The 23,715-nt window shown below is 51.9% G+C and overlaps 1 protein-coding gene across 1 annotated transcript; it reads right to left on the bottom strand.

The window, feature by feature from the left end:
- Positions 1 to 4,596: 4,596 nt before the first annotated feature.
- LOC136635103 (solute carrier family 22 member 6-A-like) lies at positions 4,597 to 18,305 on the bottom strand. Its single transcript, XM_066610211.1, has 10 exons — positions 17,898 to 18,305; positions 15,008 to 15,111; positions 13,768 to 13,922; positions 11,964 to 12,132; positions 10,524 to 10,647; positions 8,579 to 8,694; positions 7,850 to 8,064; positions 7,324 to 7,432; positions 6,955 to 7,152; positions 4,597 to 4,609 (listed from the first exon to the last, which is right to left on the bottom strand). Exons 1-10 carry the CDS (start codon positions 18,303 to 18,305, stop codon positions 4,597 to 4,599), a joined length of 1,611 nt encoding a protein of 536 aa, XP_066466308.1.
- Positions 18,306 to 23,715: the final 5,410 nt, after the last annotated feature.

Here is a 23,715-nt window from a genome sequence, read left to right as displayed (position 1 = left end):
GAAGCCCGACTATCAGAACAAGCCATCCACTTGCCACTAAGACAAATTCTGGGGTCTGCCTTCCAACCAGAATCTGGTTGCATCAGTGGAATTGCCAAAAACCACCCATGGAAAACCATCAAGTCTGGTTCTCTGGTTGTGGGGTGTAGCTCTTCCCAGAGGAGAAGGCCCTTTGCCAAGACCCTCTAAAAAGGGACGCAGGTCAGGGTGGGGCTTTATTTCAACCTCTCTCTCATTGGTCTTGTCCTCCAGCCCATCTGGGGGTTGAAACAGCCCCTGGGGTGGGATATAAAGGCCCGCTGCAGGTCTCTTGGTTAAAGTGTAACAGCAGACCCTGAAAGAGGAAGGGGTGAAGGGAGCTTATCAGAGAGGGCAGCTCAGGGCAGAGTTAAGGGTGAAGTTCTTCCGGGCTCCAAATGAAAGTGGCCAGGCGGCAGGAATTATTAACTTTGTTTGGGACTGACCCAGGTGGTCCTGAGCTAGTGCTAGTGTGGAGCTGAACATGGCTGCTTTGCTTGGGGGCTGCAGACAAGACCTGAGGGAAGGCTGGTTGGGGGGTGAAAAAAGTGGTGATGACCCTGAGGGGTCATCCTAAGAGAGGCTTCAGCAAGTGATTTGGGATGCACAGCAGGAAGCCCTGCAAACTGCTTCATGAACTACCTTTGGTTGGAAAGCGGCATCTTCATTTGGAGGGGAGGACTGCAAAGCAAGACTTCCCTGACGGGTGCTGCACCTCTTGCCCCCCAAGACCCTCCCCGTCTGGCCCTTGTGTCCTGCGGCAGAGGCTCTTCTACGTACCCTCTGGCTTCCTTCACGAAAGAAGCGCCTTCTCTGTTCCACTCTCTCGCAGCACAGAACGGGCTTCTCCCCCTCCTTCTCTCATGCAGTGTTCCCTCCCTAATCCCCCCTGCACAGCTCTCCCTCTGCCTCCCCCTTTGCTTGACCCTTCTCTCTCTCTCTCTCTCCTGCCTCCACTCCATCAGCATTACATCAACTGCAAACCCATCATTAGAACTTAAGAGCCCCCCCCCCCCACTGGCCCATCCTGTCCAGCTTCCTGTATCTCACAGTAGCCCACCAGGTGCCTCAGGGAGCACACAAGACAACAAGCTACCTGCATCAAGGTGCCACTCCCTTGCATCTGGCAGTAGGAGATCAGCTTCCAGCTTCCTCTAAAACCCAGAGGTTGCTAACAGTCATCCTGGCTTGTAACCTGTAATGGACTTCATCATTCTGTCCAACCCCCTTTTGAAAGGCACCTCGGCCAGGTGCCAACACCACATCCTGTGGCAAGGAATTCCACAGATTAATTACACGTGGATAAAGAAAAATCTCCTTTTGTCTGCTCCTGAAACGGAGGGTGTCCCCTGACTCTGGTGTTGTGTGAGAGGGAAAAGAACAGCCCTGTAGCCACTACCATCCCAATAGGATTTCACTCAGAGCAGGTGAGGAAGTGTGGAGGAGGGAGAGCAGTGGACTTGAACATCTCCAGCTTGCCCCTCCAGCTCTGGCACTTACTCCTCTCCTCTCCGCTTCCTCTTCCATTCCATCCTCTCTCTTCCAACCCAGAGTGCGGGAAGAGCATCTGGGGAGCCAAGTGGGCAGGTGGAGGTGGGTGCTTTGTCTTCACCTTCTACCTGAGGCAATCACCTCAGTCGGCCTCACCTCCGCCTTTTCCATTGCAAACCTAGTGTTGGTTCCCAGATGTGTTGCCTGGCTGTGCTTCGCCAACTCTTGATCTCAGGGCTCCCAGTTCTGCAGTTGTTCCCTTAGTGAAGACAGCCTTGCTCAGATCTGTTCCTCGGATCTCTTCAGTGCCCACAAGGGAGCAGGCACATCATGACCACAATTTTTGACAGATTTGTCTTCAGAGTGAGTGAGGACACAGGAGAGAACGGCAAACGATTTGCAGCAGTGACTCGAAGTGTGCGGGTACCAGAGGAATCTCTGGAGTGAGCCCGGAGGGACAGGGCAGGGAGCCAGACTCCTTGCCAAGAAAGAAGTTCCAGGAATCGCAACAGTTAACGGTGTCTCACTCTTTCGTTTTGCCCTCTCACTCTTTTCCATGAAAGAGCAACACAGCACTTTCCACCAGCCAAGCCCAGCGGCTACAGGGTGGCCTTCAACCTTCCCAGACCTGGCACTGCATTCAACCTCTCATTTCTCTGGCACCACCTCCAATGGCCGCAGCTCTCAGGGTTTCAGAATTAACAGTTTTTCTACCTGGAAATGCTGGGGACTGAACCTGAGATGATTTGCATGCATGCCAGAGGCTCCACTGAGCTAGAGGAGACCCATTGGGTGGGACAGAGTAAGGGAGTTCCGGCAGTCGGGTGCCATCCCTGTCCACCAGCAGTGAAGAGCAAGAATGGGCCATGAAATCACTCCCTGGCAACGTCAGGCTCCTTCTTCCCATGACTTCTTCGCTATGTTGGGGTCCCTGTTTGGTTAGGGTGGTTTCCTCTCACCGAGCCGAGAAAATGGCACTGAAGAGCAGCCATTTGGGAAGCCCCTCCCTTTTTACAGGTTTCAGGGATGGCTTTTCCAGGGCTCCCCAATCCCCTTTTCAAGAGGGATCACTCACACGCAATCCTGTGATGGAGTGTAAAGCCCTATCGGAAAGTGTCATTGAGGGGTGAGAATGATCCCCGGGAACATCTCCAGGAAGCATCTCAGGTCGGGCAGAGAAAATGCCTTTTCTGAAATCCTTAGAGCTGCTGCCAGTCCGGGGTGACAATGCTGGATTAGACAGAAAAAAAGTCTGACTCGGAAGCAGCTGATGGGTGTAGCAGGATCTTCCAAGCAGGTCAAGATTATTTACATGCTCACATTTTGCTTGGCGAACTATTTGTTGAGAAGCAGCACACAAATTTTTTTAATAATAATAATGCATCTTTGATTGTTAATTCTTTGCCTGATAGTTTCTGTTGCTGCCAGCCAGTGCTCCACATGAGAGAAAGCAGCTGACTTTCACAAAAGTCAGAAAGCAGATGACATTCACAACCATAGCCCCAAATCCATAATGCAACTTCACAACTGTACTGCAGGCTCGTTGTATTTGCTCCTACTCTCAAGATGTTTACAAGCTGAGGGTTCTGTAAATTGTGGATTGATGTTGAAAGCAGGTGAGTCTTGGGATCTCTTGAACAGGGTGCGTATTCTACAGGAGGCATCAGAGATTGTCTGGGCTTGAAGAAAGATGCAGCCAAACTGGAGCAGGGTCAGAGGAGAGCGACAAGGATGATCAGGGGCTGGAGGACAAGCCCTGCGAGGAAAGGCTGAGGGAACTGGGCATGTTCAGCCTGGCTGAGAGGGGATCTGAGAGCTCTCTTCAAATACCTGTCATACGGAAGAGGAATAATTTATTCTCAGCTGTCTCTGAAAGCAGAACTAGAGCCAGTGGGTACAACTGCAAGAGAGGAAAAATTCCTGATGGTCAGGGCAGTTTGGGGTGGAACAGATTGACGAGAGAGGCAGTGGACTCTCCCTCACTGGAGATCTTCAAGCAAGGCTCGACAAGCACCTGCTGGAGATGCTCTAAGAGGGTTTCCTGCAAAGGCAGGGGGTTGGACTAGATGATTTATTAGGTCCCTTCCAACTCTATGATTCTATGATAGAGATCTGGGGAACTCCTTGCCACAGGATGCGGTGATGGCATCTGGCCTTTAAAGGGAATTTAAAAAGGGAATTGGACAGAGAGATGGAAGAAAAGCCCATCACAGGTTTTAGAAGTAGGCTGATCTCTGAGTGCTGGATGTGAGGGAGTGGCAACAGGTATTTTGTTGACTTGGGTGCTCCCTGAGGCATCTGGTGGGCCACTGCAAGATACAGGAAGCTGGACTAGATGGGCCCTGGGCCTAATCCAGCAGGGCTCTTCGTAGGTTCTTGAGGACATCAGCCTAACTATGCAAAGACTTGGGCGTGATTGTCAGGCATGGATATGTCTACGACAGACATAGAGAACCGCATTCTTTGGAGATGGCCTACATTTGGAGATCCTCTCCTCCTCCTCCACACTTGCTCTTCCTCTCTGTTCCCCTTTCCAATCCAAGGAGGAACAGGGGAGGCAAGTACAGAAAAGTGAATAAATCAAAAGCACTTGAGATGTTTTTGATCCACTGTTCTCACCACTGAAAAAATATCCGGAAACTAAAACAGTCATCTGATCTGGACACGGTTAGAAGGATAGTCAGACGCTTGCCTTTGTGGGGAGGGGAATAAGCTTTCAGGGACTAGGAATGACACAAGGAAACTGTTTCAGCCTCGAATGGACCCCCCCCCCCGGCCCCAGGACTGCTGTGAATTTCCTGAAAGGAGCTGATTGTTAATTAATGAACCTGATCACGGTTTGGCCTCGTTTCTGTGAGAGCTTGGAAATGGGCTTTTTGGGGTCAGCTCTGAAGTGACACCTGGGACTGCGGCAAACGGAAGTCTTCTCTTTCCGGCTTCTCCCCTGCTCCGCCTCCTTCGCTCCCAAAATTTGAAAAAGGGGAATGGTGTAAACAGGAAGTGCGAAGGAGTGTCTTCTAGCCTACCACTCTCCTCCACACTTCCTCTTCTCCAATCCCCTCTTTCTTTTGAATCCAGCGCTCGAGCCTACCATTCTTCTCTCCTGTTCTCTCTGGTATTTCCCTCTACCTTTTGAATCTGCTAAGGAGAAGAAGCAGTGAACGTGGAGGTGGCACTTGGTTCACTGCTCAGCCTCTGTCTTGGGTTGCTGGCCCCACTCTCTGTCCTCTGGAAGAGCTGCCCACCACCACAGATGAAGCATCGGAGAACAGGCACCATCTCAGGTGTACTGGGAACTTCTTACTACAAGATCAGATTCCTCTTCACGCACAATCCAAGAGTCTGCTCATTGTAATTGCCATCCTGCTGTAGGCTTCCTCTTGGCCCCCTCTGTTCCTGGCCTTCTGTTCCAAAAGATCTTAGGCAGCAGCAGGGCCTCTGAGAGGAATTTTATCAGGTAGCGCAAAGTTTCTCTTGGACCCCTTCCCTTCTGCACTGGATCATAATTTCTACGAATCACGATATAGAAAACTGAGTAGGCTTACACCAAATGTGGGTGGAAGTCTTCACACAATACATGCAACCATTTTCTGAGCTCCCAGGAAATTTCTGGTCCCTCTTCGTTGGCTCCCAGGACCGCTTTACTTGGGCCCAGGTATGACGTACCCCCTGCACACTCTTCTCATGGGTCCTGGTGAGACTGGAAAATGTAAGATCCCAGGAAATTTTCAGCCCCCCTCTTTTGGCTCCGGGGTTCCGTATTTGGCCCTGGGACCAGGTACAATTTAGCCCCTGCACCCTCATCTCATTGGCCGTCAGCAGCCAATGAGAAACATCAAACTCCCCCCCAAACAAAACCTCTGGCAGAACCTGTCAATCAATACAAACTGACTTAGAGAGGCCAATGGAAGCTTATCACTGGGTTGAAATTAGTGCAGCCTTGGCTGTGTTCTGTAAAGAGGACACCATCCCTGTTGTGGCTACTCAATGGTGAGGAAATGCACTCTGCACATGCTTAGTGGCACTCCCATCTTTGGTATTATGCACTGAGGTTGCCTGGCCTTGCAAACCAGGTTTTGGAAATCAGGAAAGCCTGTCTCCCATTCAGCTTTGCTTGTGACACCCTTAAACTTGGGGCTCTGGCTTGATACTGGAAAAGAGCAAGAAGTAAACTAAATAAAGTGCTTTTCTTCATTTTCTATTTTCCCTGGTGCCTTAAGCATGTCCAGAGCATGTGCCTCTTCTTCCTCTCGCGGTTCCTCCCCTTTGTCAGGTGATTGCTGGGTGGGTACTAAAGAAGCAGTAAGTGGTGGATTTGGAGAGCCTCCCTTCCAGTCTCAGTCAATGGGCCAGAAGGGGTGCGGAGACTTGTGTGGGTCAGCAGGCCTCTTTGAAGAAGGCTTTCTCCTGGCTGTGGAGCAGAATCTTCTCTTGGGCCACTGCAGACATTCCCTCCTTCTTCTTCCGGAACCTGGCAGGAAAGATGCAGCAGTGAGTGCTGGCGAAGTCCTGCTCCTTTCTCTCCCCTCCCTCCTCACTCTGTCCAACATCTCTTGCTCCGAATCCACAGGCTTCTCTCTCAGGTTACTGTGCAGCTTGTATTTCAAGTCCAAACAGTCAGATCCGTGCTGGGATCTGGGAAGCCAGTCCAGCTCCTGCTCAGGGCTGCTGACAGCTGGCCTTGGGTCCAGGATGAGATGCCTGATTGGGGCCCCCTTCCTAAATGCACTGGAAGTGGATTAAAGCTGTTGTGGAAATGCTGCCCCGGACAGACTGCAGCTGTGGTACCCACCTCTATTTTGTCATACATTTGTTTTGTATTGTACAGTTTGTTTTGTCAGGTCTGGAGGCCCAGGCCCTGGGGATTTTGCCCCCCGGCTTCCCTCTCCTCAGGCCTCATCCTGGCTTCCCCACCAGGGTCCATCCTGGTTCCGCTGCTTTTGACTTTGCCCAACAGAACCAGAATCGGAACTCCAAGAGTGGCTCCTCTCAAGGACGTGGGGAGCAGGGAGGGTGTCTGGACCCGGGTCTCGCTGCAGCCAGTCTCTGCTCACCACTGCCTTCTCCACCTCACCTGCTGCAAACCAAATACTGGGGGTGGGGCTCATGCGCCCCGAATGGAGAGCCCCTTTGGGTCAGGGAATCGTCTTCTGGTTCCTTTTGCTACAGCAGCTGCTTGGAGAACAGCTTTTATCAATAAGCGGCACGTATCTATCCTGCTTCATCTACACCTTGATTCTGCTGCACTCAGCAGAGGTCCTGCATGCAACCTCCGGAACCTTCCGGGACAGGAGAAATCTGCCTGTTCTCCAGTTGCACCCTGGCTTTGTCGGTTTCAATGGGTAGGAAGCTCTTGGTGCTTCACCAGTCCCAGTGAGGCCAGGCTGCCCACAGCCCCGACAACATCGAGTCGACAGCTTCCCTTCCAATGGCACTCACCTGAGCTCCACTTCCTCAACGGTGTCTGGCAGCGGGATGTTCAGTGTCTCTGGCAGGAAGCAGGCGGTGATGCCTGACACAATGGGGACCACTCCGTACACGGCCGGAGGGAGGAAGGAGTAGTAGTCCTCCATCATCTTTGCCAGCGGGGAGACGATGCCACCGACCCGAGCCATTGTGCTGCCAAAGCCAAGGCCGGTCTGCCTGGGATGGAGAAGGGGTGTCAGCAAGGGAGATCTGCAGGACCCTGCGGGCACTGCTGTGCCAAGCGGTCAGTGCGAGAACTGATCCGCCTGGTTTGCCCTCCATGCTCAAGCACCCGCTTTGCTTCTGTAGCCTCTGGAGCAGGAAGAGTGCTTGCAAGGGGCTCCTCACCTGATGGGTGTGGGGTAGAGCTCTGTGGTGAAGAGGAAGACACAGTTGAAGGCTGCCGAAAGACACCCCTTCCCAATGACAGCCAGCGCTGTCCGCACTCCCTGCAGCTCTGGGGAAAGAGAGACCAACTCGGCATGACTTGGACACATCGCCTGGCGAGGAGATTTCTCCCACTCCACCCCGAGCCATTCTCTCCTCCAGGGTTGCTTTGCAGAAGTGTCCGTGTGAATGAACCATCACAGAGCACAGTGCGAGATTTAGGACCCAAGGACTGTTTACATGAGAAGAGTCTGGAAAACACACAACAATTATGGCATCCCACAGAGCAAATGCCTGCCACAGGATTTTAAACAGGCTGCGAGGGCAGGATACGGACTTGTGCCAGTGCCTGGCTTTAGGGAGGCCACGCGCAGTGGAAGGCAGGATGTCTGTGCTGTTCGTTTGGACCTTCTATCTCAGCAGTCTCTGGCTGGAGGCCTCCATAAGATCATCTATAAGACCTGAGGGCAACTGGGCCAAGACTCACCTGTCGGCACAAAGATGTTGATGATGATGACGAGGCCGGACACGATGAGGAAGGATGCCAGGCTGACCTTCCGCCCAATGTAGCTCATGGTGATGGTTCCGATCACTTTGGCTGGAATGTCTACAGCTCCAAAGATCAACTGAAGGAGGTAGATGCTGACCCCAAAATTCTGGAGGTCCATGGCCAGCCCGTAGTAGGAGAAGCTGGTGGAGAACCTGCAAGGACGGAGGACACAAGACAGGGCTCAAGAGGACACGAGAGTCAGTTTGGGATCGCAGGGTGTGTTTGTGTGAACATTTTGTTTCCACTGCTAGGAACCAACAACATCTCTTTAGGCCTTTAGCGTCAGGCCAAAACCTCCTGGCACTCGAGGCTGTGCACCCAGTGCCAGTTCCTTTCCCTAGACGGGTGCCCGCCTCCTCCTCTGTTGCTTCCCCCCATTCCCTGGATTCAACAGGGGAGAAGGAAGGGATGCACGAGAACCCCAGCGTGTCGCTTGAAACGGGCTCGAACTTTTGCAGACATTTCCAGAGAAGGCTCGCAAAAGCGTGAACCTTTGCAAGGGGTTGGTGCAGATGTTCCAAAGCACTCCCGAAAGCTTGGCAAGCGACCTGGCGGCTCAGAGAGGTTCCAACACGAACGCGCTGCTGTGCGGCTGATCCTTTAACTGGGGTCGGAAGGTGGGAAACGATGCTTGGAAGCGGATGCAGAGACAGGAGGTCAACTCACCACACCACAGAGAGGCAGCAGAAGATGTGCCGGATGGCTGGCGTCCTCACCAAGTCCGAGATGGTGTACGAGGCCTTGACACTGGCCAGCTCACTCTCCATGTTGGATAGCAGGATCTGTGGTCAAAGGCAGGGATGAAAGGCCGGCAGATCTAACCCCAGGCTTTGGTGCCCGCCAAGTCGCTCGCTACACACTGCGACTTCTTCCCACTGGGCTAGAACACCATCCGGTTGACAGTGAGAGACTCGGACGTGGTCCCAGGGCTGGCTTTTGGGAACGACTGTTTTGTGTGCCCCTCTAAGAGGCTGTTTAGTGATGCCGACATCCAGGCCCGGCACCCCTACGTGGCATCCTTGGGGAGCTGCTGGGGCAGCTGGGTTGGTGGAGCCCCTCACTTGAACAATGCTGGGCCTGGAGGAGGGGCTGTGCTGATGGTGGCCACTCCACCTTTGCTCTGCACAGTGCCCCAGGCACGCAGCGCCGGGGGGGGGCCGTTTGTTGGGAAACAAAGATGGTGGCCTCAGCCTTTCTCCAGGGTGTCCCAGGCTTCCCAGATGGGCTCACCCCACTGCATGCAAACGCAGGGCTTTGACAGTCCAACTGCTTTCCTTCCCCGCTTCCTTTTGCACAACGGGCAGTTCTGACTGATGCATGAGAAGAGCATTTCCTCTGGAGGGGAAGCACTGGAGGTGCCTGTTCTCATGGTTTAAAACGTGCTTATCAGGAAGGAAGACGGGCCACGGCTCAGCTGTGCGTGCAGAAAGTCCCCAGTCCCAGAGCCCATGAGGGGTAAATTGTACCCAGGCCTGGCGTCAAAAAGGGGGCCTGAGAATTTCCTGGGATCTTACATTTTCTGGTCTCCCCAGGGCTCATGAGCGAGGGCCTCATCATACCTGGGCCTGGGGTGAAAAGAGGGGGGCTGAGAGCCAAAGGAGGGGCTTTGGTGGGTTTTCAGAAAATGTACGCCTCTACTTGTGTGAAGACTGGCATTCACATTTTGTGTAAAGCTGCGAACAGCCCAATCCCGACTTGTGCTGGCAACAGGCAGGTCGGCTGGTGTGCCTGCGCTGTACCCAGTGCACGTTTGGGGCCAAAGGCAGCACAGCTCACGGCAAGGAGAATTGCTTCCCCTGACCCCATATCAATGGGTCTACTTGCATCTGAGCCACCGCAGGAGGTGGTGCAGATCCGAGCAGAACAGCACCAGAGGCTGCTCCGTGCCCGCCCAGGGATCGTCCCAGCCTGGCCTCCCACTCCTCGCTCGCCCGCCCCCAGGAATGCCCACCGCCCACCCTCCCCCCACCCCGGAACACCTCCCTCCCTCCTTCTCCCCACACACACCCCGACCCCTGCACGAACCGAGCTCGGCCGGCGCAACTCACCCATCCTCCAGGGCTCACGGCAGCACGGAGAGGCCAGTGCACATCCATGCGCTGGCCTAACTTCCTTCAAAGTGGTGCAAAAGTGCTTTACGGCACTTTTGCAACACTCTTGAGCCGGCACAAGGGACTTGCACTGGCCCAACTCTCCCTTAGGATTGCATATAAAATTATGGGGTGCAAGTCCCTTGCGCCGTCCCAAGAGTGTCGCAAAAGTAATTGTAATTTGTAGAAATTATGATCCAATGGAGAAGGAAAGGGGCCCAAAAGAAACTTTGTACCCCCTGATAAAACTCCTCTCAGACGCCCTGCCCTGTCCAATCCCTGGCACAATTCCAGGGAGGCCTGCCTGGGATATACCCCCTGCCTGGCACCCTGGAGCAATGCTGCCAGTCAGTGCTTGGCAACGCTCAGCTATCAAGACCAAGGGCCTGACTCAGGATAAGGCAGTTTGGGGCCTGTTCCTCTTGGACCAGGGGTTGCAGAAGGCCCCGTGCCAGTCCCAAGGCAGGACGAGTGCAAAGCCAAGGACACAGCTGGGCCACCTCTGCCCCTCTCCTCCTCACCTCAGCAGTGATCTGAGCTCCAGCTTCCTCCTTCCCATTGATGCGCGCAACCCTCTGGAGAATCGGGACGGCCCGGTCGGCCTTTTTGGACAGGAGGAGCCAGCGGGCGGACTCTGCAAACCACCTGTGCAGGAAGGAGACCAGCCGCGTCACCTCAGCCGACACCCGAGATCATTCCCGAAACCGCTCTGGGGCCAGCCAGAGATCCCCCAGCACCTTAACGGGGCATCAGCTGCTGCCCCGCTGCTTGTGGTGCATCACTGCCCACTTCCGCCACTCCTCCTGCTCCCTGGAAATGAAAAGGAGACGAAAAAGCAGCAGGAGGGGAAGCAGGGAGAGGAGAGGAACAGGCTAGAGCAGCTGAGGGAGCGAGGAGGAGAGGAGAACAGTGGGCTTGATTTTGAGACCTCCGCACTTCCTCTTCTGCCCCATTCCCCTCTTCTCTGGGAGGAGGGGAAGTGAAGGCAGGCAGAAGGAAGGAGGGAAGTCAACACCCTCTGCCAATTCCCTTCCTGAGGCAACTGCCTCCGTTAGCCTCCCGACTGGGCCAGTCACGAATGGTGGGGAAACCCTGGGACAGGCTCTTGTTCGCCAAATCAATCTCACCTCTTTCAAAACTCCGAGGCATTGACCTCGGAGGCAACAGATCGTTCCTCCTGGACTTAACCCCACAGCATTGGCCATTTTCCACACAACAGTGTTTTCTACGGTACTCTCGTGTATTTTGTTTGACTCTGAAGGCCCTTAAAATGCCTCCCCTTCTCTGCCTTGTGTGTATCACACTGCTCTTCCATTCCTTGGCTCCGGCTTGCATCTGGTTGAGGGCCAGTTCAGGGAGACTGGCGGGGGGCACATGCTTCCATCCAGTGTCTAACCCCACCCAGGGCCGGCTTGCTCCCAGCTGGGCTCTGTGCCTAAGGGCCCCTTGCACTAGCACAACCTACTCTAGTCTTGTCAAATACACTCACTTGTAGGCTTCCATGTATGCAATTTTGCATTAAAATGTGCTGAGATCCATTTGGCCCATTAACCTGCATGCGCTTTTAAAATGCACATTCTGAATGCTTTCCATTCTGCCCGAGAGATGTAAAGTCCATAATATATTGACATTTTTAAGATTCTACAGACCTTGGCTGTCAACCTGGGCCTCGCCAGAAATGTTTCTGGCTGGACCCCGCAGCTCCTAAGGCCAGCCTGGACTCCATCACTCTCCTCCACGTTTGGCATACTGTCTCAGGCCAGCCCTGCTCCAGACAGCCCCACCCCCCACCCAGGCTCCAAGCAGACCCAGCAAGGCTTCCTGTAGACCATGCCCTGGGGACTTCCCATGAATGTCGCTTCCCACTCCTCCTCCAACCATTGCACACTACTGTTTCCCCATCCCTCTGGCTGCAGCACTGGGAAGACAAAGGAGAGAGGCCCTGCCTTGGCAGCACTTACCAGGAGTAGAGGAGGAAGAGGAAGAACGGCGCCGACACAGCCAGCTGCAGCCAACGCCAGTCCCGGACGCTGTAGGACACGCCTGCGAGGAGGATCTGGCCTGCCGTGTACGCGAAACCCGTGAACGCAATTGTGATGGTGCGGAACTGGGTGGGGATCCACTCCACGACTGGAAGGGAAGGGGACACCATTCAGAAGGCACCCACTCCGGCTAGCTGGGCCTTCGCATCTACACATCTTTTGCCCAGTCCTCCTTTAGCTGAACCAAGGACACTGGTCTGTCCAGCCCAGGCTTGCTGTTTGGCTGGCACAGGGCTCCAAATTCCCAGCCATCACACTGGTGCAGTGGACCCAGTTCTGATAAGCGTGGATTCAACAGGGGTGCCCCTCCGAGGGCTGCTTCCAGCCCTCCCGTCTGCACCAAAAGCAAACCGTTGGTGACACAGATCAGATGCTAAGGGCAGCCTCTCTGCCGCTCTCACTAACAAAGCCAAAGGGATGAATAGCAACTGTGTCAGATATTATAGAAGTCTGTGGGCAGGGAGGGGCTGCAGCTCTGGGGTACAGCCCTGTTTGCAGTGGCATACAAATGGGGGGCAGGGACCCCAACCCCTGGGTACCAAGCTGCAGGGGGTGACACCACTAGGGACCAAATCGCTAAAACTGCTGTTATTAGGAGTAACACCATCATGTTATATACCATTCCATGCGTAATTTATAGCAGAATGCAATGAAAAACACCAGAGTGAAATATTTCCATTCTATCAAAAGTTACGGCCAAAAAATCAGAAAACACAAAGTAACTGTCTTATGTAACAAAAAGTAGATATCCTTAACTCAAAATGGACCAACGAAACTGATTATTTGAAGAGCCAATGAGATGTTGTGATGACATCGCATGGAACCAATGAAGTGTTAAAAAGGTGACACCCTCGGTGGGGGGGTGACACCACCAGTGACCAAAATTGTGGTTTTTTGCAATAATACCATCTTATTATTACCAGACTGGGTGACACCAACCTAGTGATGCCACAGGTGGGAAGGCTGCGTGTTGCTGGTCACTGGCTTAGATGACTTTTAAAGTGGATTCTAAATATTGATGGTGGACTTTAGTCTATCAGTGGTTATTAACTATGATGACTACCTTGAACCTCCAGATACAGGGGCAGCATGTAACTGAGTTGGCGACGGATCCAGTGTTTGTGGGGAGGGGCATGAGCTCTCTTAACTCCAGAGTCCAGGTCAACCAAGCAGGTAGACCTGGGCTCCCAGCTGAACTTTGGCCTCTGTGGCTGAGGTTTGCTGGGTGGGTAGACCTGGGCTCCCACCTGGACTTGAAGCTCAAATTAATTAATTTTGTTGTATGGGTGGGGGTGTCAAAAATTTATGGGCCCCGGTTGTCAAATGATCTAGCTACACCACGGCCTGTTTGACATGTAGAAGCTTCAAGCCCTGGCAGCGTTCCCAGGGATGATCCCTCTGCCTGAAACTGTCAATAACCACTGCCGGTCAGCACAGATCACACTACGCCAGAGGTGCCAGGGTCTGCAATAAGAAGGACTGCCCCACACACAAAGCAGCAGTGGCTCGCACAGTGACAGCAAACAGCCAGCTGCAAACATCTCCCCATCAGCTGGTCTAGCCCTTTCCAGAAGATGCAGCGCCAGGCCTTGCAGCCCTGAACTTGATGCATTCTCCAAAGAACACCATGTTCTAAGCTAAGGTGTGGTCTGAAACTCCATTTTCCAAAGTTCAGCCAAACTGCCCCTGTCACGCCCACCGCCACAGAAGGAGAGGCTCTTACTCAAGCAGGCGATGCTGAGGCCAAACCCCGAGAGCGCCATGCCGCTCAGAAACCGGAAGATGCAGAAAGAGACGTAGTTGGGGGAGAAAGCCGCGCAGGACCCCGTCACAGCCATTTGCAGGAAGGACCACATGATGATGGCTTTGCGGCCAAACCTGCAGGAACACTGAAGTGAGCAAAAACGGCCAAACAAGCCAGTTACACTCATCGGCCTGATGCCACATCTCGGGCCTCCTTCAAGCTAGCAGGACCGGCCCTTTCATGAGGCCAACCGAGGCAGCCCATCAGGCCTAAAAAACAGGAAGGTGCAGAGAGACGGGGGGCACCTGCGTCTCTCCACCTTCTTGTTCCTTGTTCTCCCAGGTTTGGAAATAGAGGAGAATGGAGCAGAAGGGACGTGTTGAGGAGGGGTGTGCTTCCAGCAGTCTAGCCCACCACTCTCCTCTCCTCCATGCTCTTCCTACCGCTCCATTCCCCTCTTCCTTTTTGAACCAGACTCTCTAGCCCACCACTTTCCTCCCCTCCATGTTTCCTCTTGCTCTCCATTCTCTTCTTCCGTTTTGAACCAGACACTCTAGCCTGCCGCTCTCCTCTCCTTTCTCCTCTCCTCTCCTCTTCCACTCAGGGAAATTGAGGGAAATTATTTTTCAAATCCCAGAAGTGGGAGGAGGAATGGCAGAGAGGTTGGTGCCCTGCATTTGATGTGCCACTGCAGGTGCTAGGAGGTGCCGAGCCCTCCAGGAGAGGTGGGCAGTGGGTGGGCCCAGGTCCCATCTGGGGCCATCCCAACCCTTTGACTAATGGCAGAAGAGGAAAAAGGAAGGTCCCTGTTTTTCTGCTGACTGGTGGAGGTGTTGTTGGATGCGGTGATGGCATTGGCCTAGATGCCCTTCAAAGACATATTTCTGGAAGAAAAGTCCATGTTACAAGCCATGATGGGTACATGCAGTCTCCTGGTTTTGGAGTAGCCCATCTCTGAATGCCAGCTGCAAGGGAGTGGCCTTTGGCTGGACTCCTCCCTTACATTCTCAATCATGCTCTCCCAGCTCTGCAAGCAACTCAATGACTGGGGGAGGCATAAGTGCCCGCGCAGCCTATCGTGGTTGCTCCCCTGTGTCTGCACAGAAACCCCTGCTTGGGCAACCTCCATCTGCCTGCCTGCTGCCCTGCAGACTCAGTAAACTGGCAGACAATGGGGAAAACCCTTGAGGGATGGTGCTCCCAGACCCTGCCAGCTCACCTGTCGGCCAGTCCCCCAAGAACCAGTGCTCCCAGCAGGACCCCCGTCATGTAGATGGACTGGGCCATCTCCCGGAGCTTCCGTAGGTCACAGACCAGATCCCACTGTTTGGAAAAAAAAAAAAAAAAAGGTTAGATCAGCATGAAAAGGTTCAGGAGCAACGTGCACGGATAACAGGAGAGTCCTGAGCTCGGGAAAGGCCAGGCAACTCCCAGGAAATCATCACCACTGCAATCGTGCACAGTTTGCCCGTGTTTCATACACAGTATTGCTTCACTCCCTTCCATGCCTGTCTGATGGCTTCGCCCTGGAAACGCAGGAAGCTCTAGCTATTGAGTAGCGACCCCATGGACTTCCCTGCCTCTTGTCACAAGCTGCTAGATGTCTACGGCACATGATGCGAGTGGCAGCTTGCAGGAAATCTAGCCTTTCAAGGTTCTCAGTGCTGCCTCCTATGGAGCCCGCTTGTGGGCAGCTTCAACCAGAGGTCCCAGAGGCTCCATGTTGCTGTTTTTGCAGGGATTATACTCAGATTCAGTGGCATTTATGTTAGAGAAACTGATCAACATGCCTAGGCTTTTTCCAGTTAAAAGCAGACGTGATCACAGAGAGACAAGGGCCAATCCCTCCCTCCTGGGCCTGGGGGTGGTTGGAACACCAGGGTTCCTCCGCTTAGACCAGAAAGCCTGATGCACTGAAGTCACCTCCAAAACCAGCATGGCAAACCCAGTGGTCCTTTATGTGCAAGCAACAGGGAGGGGACCAAAATACAGGACACATTTGTTTGCAGAAAAATCAGCTATTCCTTCCCTTGGATCTCTGCTGGCTGCATCTCCCACTGCTTTCAAATTCCTCTGTTCCCAGCAGGGACTTTTGGACAGCGCTTGTGGCGGGGAGGGGGCTGTCCGTTGCTGCCTGTTTACGTGTCAGAGATCAACACCCCATGTGGCTCTGGATGCTTAACCCCTTGGGTCTGCTGGAAGACGCTGGTGAAGTGGCGCTAGTATGATCCAGAGGGAGACTTGTCCTTCCAGGAATTTGGCGACAAGAAATGACCCAGATCTTAGTCTGAGACAGAGAGGGGTGGAAGGACTACAGCCCAGAAGTGGACCACTGGTCAGTTTCTGATGGACCGGCCCAGGCCTGCTGTTTGCTGGGATTCCTGAGAAGGAGGCCAGATGAGTTCTATCCTTGTAGGATTTTGCAAGCACCCAGCTCTCTGCAAGACCTAAATCCTCCAGTTTGCTTAATGCTGTTCAATTATGCCCTAACTTTTATGAGGTCCAGTCACAACGCTACCACCGGAGACAAAGCCTGCCTGCCCACTGATGGGGCATAAGATGCTGCCATTGCCATTCGTATTGAGAGGTCAGGGGTCAGTCTGGCCAGGCGGGTCCTTTATGGGAGTAGAATCATAGAACAGAGTCATAGAACCATGCAGATGGAAGGGACCCACACGGTCATCTAGCCCAACCCCCAGCTTGCAGCAGGAAATCCTCCTGGAGCATCTCCAGCAGGTGGCCGTCCAGCCTCTGATTGACCATCTGCAGTGAGGGCGAATAAACCATCTCCCTTGGCAATCTGTTCCTCTGCTGAACCACCCTGATGGTCAAGAGTTCCTTCCTGATGTCAGCATATGACACTCTGCTTTTGCCCCTTTAAAATATCGGTGGGCCTCTTGGGAGTCCAGGCGAAAGCAAAAAAGGAGCCCAGGCAAGACAGACCATCTTAAGAAATTGTGATGGTGGTGGCTTCTAGGGATTTTCTTTGCTATTGATGTTATTGACAAAAAACTAGCTGTTTTTTGTCTTTGTTTTCAACACGCTAGTCCTCAATAAGAGAAGACCAAGTGGGGGACTCTAGAACCCCCTGCACAGGCCTGGAGGGTTGCCCCGTGAAAGAGTGTGGTTTGCTGCCCTGGCATATCTTTCAGGAGGGCACATTTCGGGGGCTTTGAGGAGAAACAGTCGCAGGAGCCGTTTGGCAGTGCAACCTGGTCCTCCCCCTCGCTGGCGGTCTTTAAGCAGAAGCTGGGCAACCCACCGTAGGGAGTGCCGTAACTCTGAGTTTCCTACCCTGAGCAGGAGGTTGGACTAGATGGCATCCAAGGTCCCCCTCCCATCCAGGACTAGCTTTTTACTTTTTGTGCTTTGCAAGCCACCCTGGTGAACTTTCCCAAACTTTGCTAATGAACATCAGCGTTCCAGATAGACAAACAAACAAAGGAGCCAGACACTCCAGCAGCCAATAGGTATTGGAGAGCTCAGACCTGCCACTGCTGCTTATGTCATGGGGAGAGAAGCATTCTGCATGTGACTCTTTGCGCATTCCAGAGACGAACTCCTGCACCAAGTAAGCTCCACCTTGGGGCTTCCCCTTGGCTAGATGGCTGGCATCCCTGCACGGCCCCCCAGCCGCCTTCCCCGTTGCTTCTTCCAGCTCACTTCTCCAGTCAATACATTTCTGCTGATTGTTGTTTAACTCTATATAGATGCTTCATTGTCTAATTTATTTTAATGGCTGCAATCCTAACTCATTTTCCAGCGCTGACGTAAGGGCAATGCAATACTCCGAGGTATTGCTCTACCTTGGGAGGCCTCCATGACTGCACCTCAACTGCAGGATGCAGCATACGCCCCACTGGCACAGCTGTGCCAGTGCTGGAAAGTTGGTTAGGATTGTGCCTAATGTTTAATCAAACTATGTTTGTTTTGCTGTCTCAGTGTACTGTTTTAATGGCTTTTTATGGGACCGAGTGGCCTTGGGTACCTTTGGGGAGGAAGATGGGAAATAAATAAATAAATAGTTTGAGCTCCCTCTGTATGGGGGGGGGGGGGAGACTGGATACAAATCTCACAAATGGACCCAACACATCAATATGGCGCCTCACCTCTGTGATGATGGTGGAGCTGTACGTGGTCCTGTCATACACCCATCCGTCAGCACAAGGCTCTGTGTCCATCTTGGTTTTGTTGGCCTCGTTGGCCTCGGTGTGGTTGAGAAGGTGCCACTGGGCATACACAAAGCGCAGGCACTTCTCTGGCTGCTGCCTGCTGTTGGTAGGGATGGCCACCCTGAGAAGGTCCTCTGCTCCCAGCAGGTGCGTAGCATTTGGGTACCCTCCAGTGGTGTTGGTGGCGATGTGGATCCGGCAGTGATGTCCTGGGATGGCGGCAGTGAAATTCTGCAGAAGGTTGTGGCTGGCCATCAGCAGGACAGGGATGGTGAGGAGCAGGGTCTGGACGTATTGGAAGCGGCCCATGCCGCCAACCTGCTCGAGGAACTCGGCAAAAGTCATGGTGGCCTACAAAGTGCGCCAAACAGAAGTCAGGCAGAACCAAAACAAAAATGAAACCAAACCCACAAACCACTTTACTCCTTTGCTAATCGAAAAACACAAATTCTGTCTGCAGAAAAGCAAGATGTCAGAAGGCAGAAAAATGAAGGTGAGCTGGCTCAAGAGGTTCGCTGTGCGCTGGAAAGATGACAGGCTGGACGGTGGTGCAAGACGGAACCTGAGGACGACACGGCAGATCTCTGCTGCTGGGCTCTTGAAGGAGACAACCCGCCTGGCTCAAGGGAGTGTCTGAATGGATCTAACGCACTGCTTTTCCACGAGAGGACAGGATCACTGTGGGTCAGAGTGGCTGAAACGATCTCCTCAGGACACAACTGGTTTGGTGCCAATCGGAGGGCAGCGCCATGCAGTGGTCCAAAGATGGAGGGTCTTTTCTCGCTCTCTCTCCTGCTGGCTGCTACTTCAGCCTCTTTTAGGAGGAAATCAAATCTTGTGTTTTTCTAGGGAAAGCCATTTCATGATCAAAAAAGGGGGAAATGTCCAAGTTGACTCCGCTGAGAAACGGCTCTACCCCCTTTTGCCAAGCTCTTACGGCCTTCCCTGCTCCCCCCTGGCAAACCTCTCCTGGCTTTTGCCGGGTCCCTGCGTGGATTATTTATGTAAAACAGTAAGTAGCTCATTTGGTTAAAGTTTCACTCTTGTTTTAAGGGATTAACTCGGGGTTTTAAAAGGGAATTGAAGGGAGGGAGGGAGGGAGGGAGGGAGACGTGGAAGGAAGGGCAATGATTGATTGTAGCGGCCAAGAGGGAGAACTGAGCAACTTCTGGTTTGCTCTCCTTTGGGGGTAGGAATGTGCCCCCCACTTCTCCAAAAGAAGCTAATCTTTCACTGATGCCCATGGAGATGCAAAGATTGCCTAAGCAGTAAGAAAAGGCTGACGCTCAGCACCCTTGTGGATTTGGACCAGTTGGCAGCAGAGGTCAAAGTCACAAGTGCTGTTTCATCACACGCGCCTTACCGTGGCCTGGCACGTGGCACACAGGAGGCAGAAGGGCTTGGAGTCTGTGGAGAAGCAACCACAGGGCAGCTGGCAAAGGGGGGCTCAGCAGTGTCTCTGTGCCAAGCCCCCCCCCTCAGCCTCCACACTGAGAAATCAGAATTTGCAGTTGTTTGGACTTTATTTTTCACATTTCTGTGCTGTCCTTCCTCCAAGGAGCTCAGGGTTCCTCCTTTCCTTTTGTCCTCACAACAACCCTGTGAGGTAAGTGAGGCTAAGAGAGAGATAGAAAGACAGACTGGTCCAAGTCCACCCAGAAAGCATCATGGCTGAGTGGGATTTGAACCTGGACCTTCCAGGTCTTAAGTTCAACTCCCAAACCACTACGCTATCTTGGCTCTCACACATCATCCTTTGGGGGCTGGCATTGTCATGCAGCCAGAAGAGGCCCCCCAAAACCACGTACTCCATCTCATTAGGTGAGCCAGATCATGCAGGGGGTTCGTACCTGTAAAGCAGGGGGTGGAGCACTGGGGCTGTTAAACATTGTTCAACCTGATCTCGAAAACAGAATGAATGCACCTATTGCTCTGCTATGCTCCCTTAACAAGTTTCCTGACAATCACACCCACTTTTCCTGCAAAAGCAGAGCCAAGAAATCAGATCAAGGCAGCTTGCAAAAGTTCTTCATCCTGTGATGTTCATTAATATAGGAAAGGGAAGAATGTAGGAAGTGCAGCTGCCAGCTTTATGGCCAGTGAAGGAGTGGAAACTTTTTGCTGACTTGTTCAAGGAGGCTGACTTGAGTGGGCAGGGCTGAGAATTCAGGGCTCCTGGGTTGGTTTTTGGAGGTCCTGACCTCCAGTGTCTTAATTCTAAGGGGTGAATGCAAACCAAAATAGGGAGCGAGCTTTTCCGTCCTGCAGGAGTATCAATGGCTTGCGTGGAACAAATGGCAGGTTTTGTGATTTCAAATGGCAGGTTTTGTGATTTCTGATTTCAAATGGCCCTTTGTGATAACAGCAACACATTTATAGTACTAACGTGTTTTCAATATTCTGTACATACGTTGCCTAGTTGCAGTCTGTGCCATACACTTCTGAGACTGAAGGTTTGCAGACGACACCAAAGTTTGCAGACGACACCAAACTTTTCCAAGTTTGCAATGCAGGCAGTCTGTATGGTATATGAGTATTATTATACCCATTTTGTAGTTGGGGAGGCTGAGTAGAGAGAGGCTTGCCTAAGGCCAGAACACCTAAAAATGTTCTGTGTGAATGTGACAAGCTCCTAGGTTTGTTTTGGAGGTTCTAACCTGCGTGTTCCTTACAGGGCCTCTGCTGGGGAAGCAGGACTATTTGTGGGTCTACTGGGTGTACTTTTATTTGCAAACCTGGGTTGGGTGGCATATCACAAGCAAAGCAGCGACATACGAGGCTGAGACTTGAGTCTTCTGGCTCCCAATTTATCTTCTTCACCGCAACTTGATCTGGATTTATTTCAAGCTGAGCTTTGCCAGAGGTGAATTACCCAAGCTCAGCTGCCCTCCAAGAGGTCGGGCGGGGTGGGAAATAGCTTCTGCCATGTTGTGCAAGCAAAGAATCCTGCGACTTTCCCAGCAGTCAAGAGTCAGTTGAGATGTGCAAGCATCCCAGCCGATGAGCTGACATCAGGCCAAGTCTTTTTGCAAGTTCCAAGCAAATGTCTGCAGGAGGGTTTGCAAACCATCTGTTGGACCTCCTGAAAGCCTCGAATACAGCCACATAAAATAGAACATTGGCGTGAAAATGAAGAGTGCTCACCAAGGCTCAAACATCTACAGACACACTTCTGCTCATCTTATGAAAGTCTAAGCAGGGTCGTTCAAGATTCCCCGCTCCCTGAGACACATGCTTGCAACATCTCCAGCAGGCAATGCGTCAGCGCACTGGTTTCACCAAAGGCCTCTGGTTAATTGAGTGTAATGTTCTGTAACGACACCCTTGTTACCCAGGGCTGGTCCCATTACAAGGATAAGATGAGCGGCTTCTTGATTGCCCCAGTGAACAAGACATGGACTCTGCCCTGCTGTCTTGCTAAAAAGCACTTTTGTACTGGGTAAAGGAGCAGGCACCAATTTCGGTTTCAAAACCAAGCTTGGTGTTTTCAAGTCAAGTCAAGTCAACCTTTATTAGGCATAAACATTTGGTAGGTGAAGACTCTGTACGGAAACCGTAGAGAGAATATAAACCTAAGTAGTACACAAATATATGTATATGTGCACACCTACGTGTACACACAGATACAAACGTACAATACATTTTACATACAAACATGTATTATTTAAAAAACAAAACAATCAATTACTCTGCAGATATTGCCAAAGATGTAATGTACTCAGTGATTACTTGCTACAGAAAGCTTGGCTCGATTCAAATTACTCAAGTTTAGGAACTGTGCGACTGAGAGGGTTGTGTGCTCTACATCACCTGCTAGAAGGAATTGAATTATAGCTTTCTCAGAATGCCCTGTTTTAGCATGAAGCAAGGGAGAGAGAAATTGCTGTCTTAGTGCTTGACATCTGGGACAGTGCAACATAATGTGTGTGGATGATTCTACTTCACCTAAATTGCAGCTACATAAACGATCTTCCCAGGAGGTGTTTCTAAATCTGCCATGTAAGTCATTAGAGGGGGTCACGTTACAACATGCCAAGGTAAAGGCCCTTCTCTCCAGGGGGTGCACTAGGAGGGACAGATATTTTGGTTGTTGACCACTTGTAATTTTAAGATGAAAATTCAGAGGGGACTTGGTGTTTTAACTGGGTGGCAACTCCCAGGTTTAGAAAATGAGCACTTGGCTCTCCAGAACTGAGAGGCAAGGAGAGTACTTTGGAGCATGTGCAGAGTGCAGGTGCACGCACATTCCAGCGTGCTGCTCAAAATGGAGGTGAACTTTTGTGTATCTTCCACAAGTTGGAGAGCATCTGCAAAATCACAAAAGATCAAGCACAGAACACCGGCTTGGACAGCCATTGCAGCACCCCCAACCTCTCCAAAAAGCATTTATCTTTGAGGACGAGGAAAGCAAAGTACTGGAGTTTCTGGGGAGCTGCCAGCATTCTTTCCCAGTAAGGACTGGGGCTAAGAGTTCCGACTGCAAAGGCATCCGGTTGGAAACAAATGCTCTTTCTGACTTTCCACCCAGCAGGGGGGCATCTGCGAGGCCTCCGCAGCTGAAAGCGATGCAAAAAGTGCTTCAATTTCTGTCCCCACTGGGAAAATATGCCCAGTGGAGGGCCCACCTCTTACCTGGTGATGCACAAGCCTCTCCTCCACACTTCCTCTCCTACTCTGTGTCTCCTGTTCCGTTTTCCAGTCCAGGGAGTGGGAGTAGAAGAAGGAAGAGCAGTGGGTGGTTGAGAAGGGTCCCTCTGGTCAATCTGCCCCCTGCGGGGACTGCTTTGGTTGGCCTCATGGACGGGCTGGCTCTGCACCCATAACATTACCTGCTACTTTCAACATTTCCAAATGGAAGCACTTTACTTGGGACAAACGGGGCTGGGGAGACTGCACTGCCTCGGGGAGTGAACGTCTTACATTCAAGCAAGCACCTTTGCAACCAGGCCTGAACTGGGTCTCGATTCTACTCCTGAGCACTCCAAAGGGGGGGGGGGTTTGCTTTCTGGAGCATCCCGATCAAACATTCGCAACCTCTCTAGGTCAGAGGCCCCTTCTCTTGTGGAACCAGTACAGTCGACACCAGTTAGTCTCAGCTCACTGGTTCTGTTCATCCCATCCAGTGTTGACTGTGAGCCTTTCAGGGAAAGGAACATGCATGCCTCTCTGTGGCCAAACAGAGGATAGCACATTCAAAACAAACAAGCAGACCCAGACGGATAAAACCACTCAAAATTGCAACCAATCCTAACTGGATAAAAAAAAAAAAGATCAAAATAAATCATACAGCGAGTTGCTAAATACTAAAGGAGAGCTATTAAGTAAAAATGAGTTGGAAGAGAAAGGAATAAATCTGGACTAGTGGAATGAATTGCAAATCATTCAGAGCGCGATACCATAGTCTTTCGAGACTGAAGGTTGCCAACTAAGATCAAGAATACAAGAAAACCATAAAATAGGTCTCTATGAAGAAGATATAAGTTTCAATAAAGTATTTTTGATTGAAGATGGAAAATACATTTTAAAAATGTACAACTTTCTCCTTGAGATGAGAATGGAGAATGAGATAGCAAAAGACTCAATGGTGCTCTGGGCAAAAATTTTGGATATAATATACCAATTGATGATTGGAAACCAGGTAGATGAGGTCACCGAGCCAACAGGTCCACCACTGATTGGTATTCTCCCTTAGACAGCTGCAGGAAAAATACAGAGAACAACGACAGCAACTCTTTATAGCCTTCATAGATCTCAA

This window comes from Tiliqua scincoides, chromosome 15, assembly GCF_035046505.1.
Source record: "Tiliqua scincoides isolate rTilSci1 chromosome 15, rTilSci1.hap2, whole genome shotgun sequence".
NCBI classification, from domain to species: Eukaryota; Metazoa; Chordata; class Lepidosauria; order Squamata; family Scincidae; genus Tiliqua; species Tiliqua scincoides.
This window is presented reverse-complemented; position numbering and strand designations above follow the sequence as displayed.

Coding starts and splice junctions, on each gene's coding strand:
- LOC136635103 (XM_066610211.1), bottom strand. CDS start 18,305: ATGACTTTTGCCGAGTTCCTCGAGCAGGTTGGCGGCATGGGCCGCTTC. Junction 7,433..7,849: donor CAACATCTTTGTGCCGACAG/GTGAGTCTTGGC, acceptor CTCTTTCCCCAG/AGCTGCAGGGAGTGCGGACA. Junction 7,153..7,323: donor CTCTACCCCACACCCATCAG/GTGAGGAGCCCC, acceptor TCTCCATCCCAG/GCAGACCGGCCTTGGCTTTG.